We start from the raw sequence: 7,101 nt of genomic DNA, 5'->3' as shown, positions 1-7,101 counted from the left end.
AGCAGTCAATTTTCATACAGCAAGCTCCCCAAAACATGAAAAGATGGTATCTCCAACAATGCAACCTGATTGCAGTATCCCATCCATTTACATTGAAGTTGCAATATTTATTTATGTGCTGAAATCTGTGGACACGAACTTAAACTCCGCGTGTTGCACAAGGCAAGCGTGCTTTTGAATAAACCATAGCTGATACACAGTTCATGCTGTAAGAGAACAGCATCAGGTTCACTGGGGTGATGCTTCAGCCTGAAGAAAGGGGAGAAAATACCTGTTTGTAAGAAGGGAGTGAAGAAGAACCATAAGGAATTAGAAAGCTGGTGAACCTGTGACAATGAAACGACTTTCAAAAGATTGCCAGACTTCATTATGATTGAGATGAGAAACAATATAGGGGAGGCGATGGCCTCGCAGTATTATTGCTGGACTGTTAATCCAGAGACCCAGATAATGTTCTGGGGACCCGGGTTTGAATCCCGCAATAGCAGATGGTGGAAGTTGAATTCAATAAATATGTGGAATTAAGAATCTCATGATGACCATGAATCCATTGTCAATTGTTGGAAAAACCCATCTGGTTCACTTATGTCCTTTAGGGAAGGAAACTGCCATCTTTACCTGGTGTAGCCTACATGTGACTCCAAACCCACAGCAATGTGGTTGACTCTGAACTGCCTGCTGGGCAATTAGGGATGGGCAATAAATGCTGCCTTGTCAGCGATGCCCTCATCCCGTGAATGAATAAAAAAAAAAAATTACTCGGGGTGGTAACCTTATGGAATTCTCACAAACGACAGTGGATGCCAAGTGACAGAATATATTTGTGAAAGAGAGAGATTTTTAAACACGAAAGGTGTTGTGAGGTGTGTGGTGTGAGAATGGAGGTATGGTATTGAGATGGGGGTCAGTCAGGACTTGTATTGTTTCGTGAGCAGGCCTGACAAGTGATTGGCTAAACTGCCGAATGTTGGTCCTCATTTATCGGTTTTTGTATGCCTTTGAGATAGGAAGGTGTCAAACCCCAACTCCAGAGGCCAGAGCTTCTTGCTTGGGCCAGCAGTTTGGTGCTGTGTTGTTAGCTGTGTTCTTTGTTAAGTAAGATGTTGAACCGAGGCTCTGAATACCCTCTATCAGAATCACAGGACCGGTACAGTGCAGGAAGTATTGGCTGTCGAGGTATTTAAACTGGCTGTCAAGCTCCTGCCTTTTCCCTGTAACCCTGTATGTTTTCTTTTCTTACGTAATCGTCAGTCAGACCTTTTTGATTGCCTCAACTGACCCTGCAATCACCACAGGTTCAGATTGTAATGACTCTGTGTTTAAAAAGCTTTTTCTCACCTCACATTTGCGTATTTTGCTAAACTCTTAAATTCTCTTCCATCTGGCTCTCAATCCTCTGAAGAGCGGAAACAGTTTCTTTATATCTCCTCTGTCCAGACCCCTCATGATTTTGGAAAATAATTCTCAGATCCCCTCTGACCTTTCCTTTCCCCAAGCAGAAGAATCCCAATCTCTCCATTCCACCCTCATACTGAGGTGGCTCATCCCTGGAACCATTCTTGTAAATGTCTTCTGCACACTCTCGAATGTGTTTACATCCTTCCTAAAAAGTTGTGCCAAAACTGCAGTGGAGGTGTCACTATCAGCCGAGGTAAGTTCAGTGACTTTATACTCACTGGCTCCTGTGTTCTATATCCCTATAAATGAAGCCACAAATGGTTATGGGCGTCTCAGTGGGCACAATGTTGTGTCCTTACCTCTGAGCCAAGGACCTCTGGGTTAAATTCCTGCCTATTCAATGGGTGGGTCATAGCATCAGGTGGATTAGAAAATATCCAGAAATGGTGTATGCTTTGTTAAGCATTTATGCTGTCTTGACCTGTCCTGTCACCTTTTATTAGTTGTACACATGTGCAGCCAAGTCTCTCTGCTCCTGTATATGCTTTTGCGTTGTAACATCTATATCCTCTCTCTATGTTACTTGTATCCAAATGTGTCATCTCTCACTTTTTGACATTGGCTTCATCAGCGACCTATCCACCAAGATAAGCCAGGGCAGTTGTCCTGACACCTTGGTCACCATTGATTTGTTAAGCAAAATCACCAAAAAGAATGGCAAGATATTGTCCGCATGATATTTTGGGGATGATCTTGTGCTCTGGCCTGAAATTATGCTGATCTTGCGAACATTGATCGCGCCTAGCACAGGCCCTGTGCAAAGTAACCTGTATGCCTTGATAGTCTTTTTGATCGGTACATCCTTGCTTACTATGATCGGTCTGTACTGCTGGTAAACAAAGCTTTTCACTGTACCTCGGTACACATGACAATAAATCAATCAATCAGATTGACCGACTCACTTCACAAAGCTGATCAAAATTCAAAGGTATTGAACGAATTGTGAAGCACTCGTGCTGTTGGGGAAAAAGGCGCTTTGAAATATTAGCGGTTTTAACACACCGTTAATCGACAAACCTGATACCCAGCTTGTCGCAAAGGGAGTTGATGCAGTCTAGTTTCCCAGGTTCACCGATATCGTTGTTAGAAAAGTAAGCGGACTTTATTTAGCTTCTTGGAGTTTTTGCTCACGTTTGTTTAAATTAAAAATACGAAGAAATGATGGGACTACTTTCTAAAGCGTTAATGAAGTAACGTTTCTGAGTGGTGACATTGAACCCGGAGTGGTTGAGAGTTTTGTGAGATTTCGTAAAGGACTTTTAAAAAGAAATACACCCATTTCTTGAGTTTGGATAACTTTTAAAAACTGAGATCTTGTCTCTTTGAAGTAATTTATCTCGGTTTGCACGTTGAAGCAAACAACTGGAAAATGATGGCAGCGATTTGCGGACAGAACAGTTTGCGTGGGGTGAAAGCCACCGCAGATCCTGGGTGACCCGCCGTGTGCGTGTTTTTGCAGCTTTTTCGCGTCTCTTGCTCCAGGTTTGCAGGAATTTTTGTTTCTTTTTTTTCTGGGGGAGGGGGGGCGGGTGCTACTGAAAGATCGCGCGTCCCGAGCTGGCGGGGAGAAACCAACCCAATTTCTCCCAGTTGACAGCGTTACAGTGAGAGGCGGCTGCATCTTGGAAGATCGGAGAGATTGGTGCGAGAGCAGTGCTCCTGATCTTGGTGCTTGCAGACTGTCAATCAGAGGAAGCCGCTCAGTTTCTCCTCCCTATCTCGCGAGAGGCGCTGCACCGAGTTGTCAATCAGCCGGCGCCCGGTAGCAAGCGCTGGCTGGCTCCCTCCCTCCCTTTGCAATCTCGAGTTGCAATTTTTTCCAACATGGCCTCGACTGGAACGTGTACCCGATTCAGCGATGAATACCAGCTTTACGAGGAGCTCGGCAAGTAAGTGGCACAAGCTTCCTTCCTCCCGCCTGTGGCCAGTCTTTCTCCTGCCAACCCCCACCATCACGACCCCCTGTCTTTGCAGCAGCTTCAGAGAAACCTCCACTAACCACCCTCCTTCCCCCCCCCACCTCAAAGGGGGAAAAAAAACAAATCGCAACAGTTTATGATTTTTTTTTAATGGTTGCAAAATAACATCCTTTCTCTGCTACATTGTGTCTGTTTCTTTCCTTTTCTATCCAGAGGTGCTTTCTCAATCGTCCGCAGATGCGTGAAGCTGTCAACAGGGCAAGAATATGCAGCGAAAATCATTAACACCAAAAAGCTGTCTGCTCGAGGTTGGTAGATGAATGCTTTAATTGCAGCTCCCCTCGACATTTTCTTTGAGGAGGCTGTGGGCTACAGCGAGAATGAAGCAGCTGTCAGTCTGTATCCACCCATCTCCGCCGTCTCTCAGCTAGTGACAGCCAAGCGACGCTCAAACTCAGCCTTTCGTTTTCCTCATCTGTCGGGATTTGATTTTGTTTATGAAATGCGCGTCAGAAATGCTCCTTTAGCCCATTTTTTTCCCCCTCGGGTTTGTTTTCCTTGCCCGTTCGCGATTGAGTCACATTTTAAAAAGTGATATGCTTGGTTGTTTATTCCCTTAGATGTTTAATTTAGCACCTTAAATCGGTCACAATATTAGGCGAATGCAGGGCTTCGTGGTGGTGGGAGGTGGTCGGAGAGAGAGTCCATCTCTCATGTACAACTTGTTACTGTATCACCGCCACTTGGACACGAGTTTTTTGACTGGAGCTATTTTGACTGCAGGTTGGTTGCAGCATTTGGTTTTCGCTTTGCTCTTAGGGCCAAAGCAATTCTAAAAATGGTATGAAAAATATTGGGGGCAGAGCGTTTCAGGAAACCTTTCACACACGCACACCGAATATAATCGTGGTTCTTCATGGTTTTCGTTTAGATCTGTCATTGAAAGTACGTTGGTTATTGGTGCAGGAAGAGCTCTGTGGTGCTGCTGCGGTGCTGGGAGATTAGACAGTGCTCATTAATCAACCAGCATTTTCAAACGTTGGCTTCAAATCTCATGAATTGGGGGTGGGGGTTAGAAAGCGGAAATCTCTTGGGCGAGAAGTATGACCGTGCTCATTCATCGACCAGTTTCTCGCCGCTCGCCCAGTAGATGGATTTGTTGTTTAGCTGATCACAGAGAGATCATGTGCTCGCCATGTCTGCGTGACAGTGCAGTCTGTCTGAGGTGTCCGCCAAGATTCGCTTCATTGCTTATACAATAAGCATCGGCAAAATACGGCCCCTTTCAACCTGATTTCTGCTGCAGCCTGCGAACTTCAAACTATCAATGTCAGTCGTGGTGTTTTTGTTTTGATTGGAAAAAAGGTTTGTTCAGGTGTAAATTGGACCACGTAAAACCTAACTGTATTTCGAACTGTTCTGAGGAAGGGTCACCGGACCCGAAACGTTAACTCTGATTTTTTTTTTCTTCTTCACAGAGGCTGCCAGACCTGCTGAGCTTTTCCAGCGAATTCTGTTTTCGTTCCCAAATACCAGTTTTTGTTTTGCTTCCATTCCCTCACTTCATGCCTGTTGTCAGTACACTGCCCTGCTTCCAAAAGGCAGTTAACAACCTTCTGATAGGGCCTAAACTGGTTGTTTTGAGTCATGTGTTCAGAGCAGTATTAAGACATTGCTTTTATGCCATTCGTGTTTTTGTTGGTGACACCAGATAAAAGAAGAGGTCACAGGGGAATGGTATATACCCTATCAGCAACGTTCAATGTGTTGGACCCACTGCGAGCAGCAGTCCTATTTCAGAGCAGAATAGGTTGTACAGCACGATGGAATGATGAAGAACATTCAGTGGTCAAAACAGCTTTTAAAAAAGTTCTGTGGAAATAAAAAGATTCCCAAAGTCTTCGTTCTGCTGAGGGTTGAGTTTCTTTCTGTGTGGAATGATAAATAGTTTATCTGGCAAAAAAAAATGTTATGGTGAAGTCCAGACAGTGGAATTAAAGGTGCTTTGAAAAGGCATGAAGAGAGGTTGAAAGGTGATGGGTGAGGAAGATTCCAGACGCGTGGAGTTAAATGGGTCAGGATGTAAGCAGCGGGTACTGTGATGGAAAAGCTGGGCACCAGATTCAGATTCACAACCTGTTGATATGCCACACAGAGTACTCGAAGATGTGGTCCTCTCTGTATACATGAATAGCTATTTGAGGGAGGAGGAGATCCCTCTTTCTCTGGTGGGTTTCATCGACCTGTTGATTTTATGTACTTGTTACTTCATCACATGGACTACATTCTGCACAAGTGAGGTGCATTTTTTTTGTGCAGCTTACAATTTGACTTGGGGAATGAGGAAGTGCATGTGCTGTGCCAATTGCTATGTCAGACATTCTCTTTCTCAGACAATTATTGGGGCTTAAGGTACAATTATAATTGGTATGTAGGCAAAAGCAACACTTTGCTGTGGGATATTGAACTGTCATGTAGTTTGGTACAGATAACTTCAAAATGTCTCCACCACTATGAACAAGGGTCCACAGAAGTTCAATTTCATATGCTATTAACCAAAAACTTAACGCAATGCGCAACCTGGATTCTTGTCAAACCTCTGTTGTTGTACGTAGCACAGCTCAGGCCTATCCCCCAAAGCAGTGCTGTTCCAGTCACCCGAGCCATCTTCCATTTCATTTGGAAGCCTCCGGTAGACCGGGTCTGCAGGGACTCCATGTACGAAACTCTGGATCAGGTGTGGGAGGGGGGGAATGTGGAACATACCCAATGTTGCCCTCACCCTGATGGCCACCCAACCTCTGTGTGCGGCTGCATCAAGCTGTGCATAGACCCTTGGTGCGCAAACACCGAGTGTCAGTATGAACTGAGCTTCTACCTGTCCCTGGTGTTGCAAAGAATTGGACTGGCCTCGCTGCTGTTGTACAGCTCCACATATTGAATCATAGAATCCCTACAGTGGAAACAGGCCCTTTGGCCCAACAAGTCCACACCAACCCACAGAACATCCCACTCAGACCCATCCCTCATAACCCATTTAATCTACGCATCCCTGAACGCTACGGGCAATTTAACATGGCCAATCCACCGAGCCTGCACATCTTTGGACTGTGGGGGGGAAACCGAAACACCCAGAGGAAACCTACGCAGACACGGGGAGAACGTGCAAACTCCACACAGACAGTCGCCCGAGGGTGGAATCGAACCCGGGTCCCTGATGCTGTGAGGCAGCAATGCTAACCACTGAGCCACCGTGCCGCCCCAGTAGTTGGACCGTTCTATATCAACTGTCCTTCAACTGCAAAAAGAAACACCTTTGATGACAACTCCTTCAGGAACTGGTTAACACGTAACGTCCCTGAGGGAGGAGACGGTGGATCTTGTCGCGTGGTTCCCTGAGCAGACTGTCGGAGTCATTTGGCAGAATGCCTTGTCACCAGAACTTTGCAACAAGCATCAAGACATCACTTGGCTGGTGGTGAGAAGGGCACTACCTGTGAGATCCTTTCTGTATACCCGGTCAGCCTGTACCATTGCATGCTGCCCTCGACGTGGCTGCAGGGGGTTAAAGACTGTCACAAACCTCCTTCTGAAATGTGCCTTTGCAAAGGGAACCTGGAGGAAGATTCGAGACAACAAGGTGCAGGGCTGGATGAACACAGCAGGCCAAGCAGCATCATAGGAGCAGAGAGGCTGACGTTTCGGGCCTAGACCCTTCATCAGA

General features: G+C 45.8%; 1 protein-coding gene across 1 annotated transcript in view; it reads left to right on the top strand.

Moving 5' to 3' along the window:
* The first annotated feature begins 3,187 nt into the window (after positions 1-3,187).
* LOC109912036 (calcium/calmodulin-dependent protein kinase type II subunit beta-like) overlaps positions 3,188-7,101 on the top strand; it is a 229,054-nt gene continuing 225,140 nt past the window's right edge. The window contains exons 1-2 of the mRNA XM_048618507.1: positions 3,188-3,347; positions 3,591-3,685. Of these exons, the coding sequence (XP_048474464.1) occupies positions 3,283-3,347; positions 3,591-3,685 (160 nt within the window). The 5' untranslated portion in view covers positions 3,188-3,282. The remainder of the gene's footprint in view (positions 3,348-3,590; positions 3,686-7,101) is intronic.

The sequence above is a fragment of the Rhincodon typus genome, chromosome 40, assembly GCF_021869965.1.
Source record: "Rhincodon typus isolate 14 chromosome 40, sRhiTyp1.1, whole genome shotgun sequence".
Taxonomy (NCBI): domain Eukaryota; kingdom Metazoa; phylum Chordata; class Chondrichthyes; order Orectolobiformes; family Rhincodontidae; genus Rhincodon; species Rhincodon typus.
Note: the sequence above shows the minus strand (reverse complement) of the source record. Positions and strands in the feature narration are given on the sequence as shown.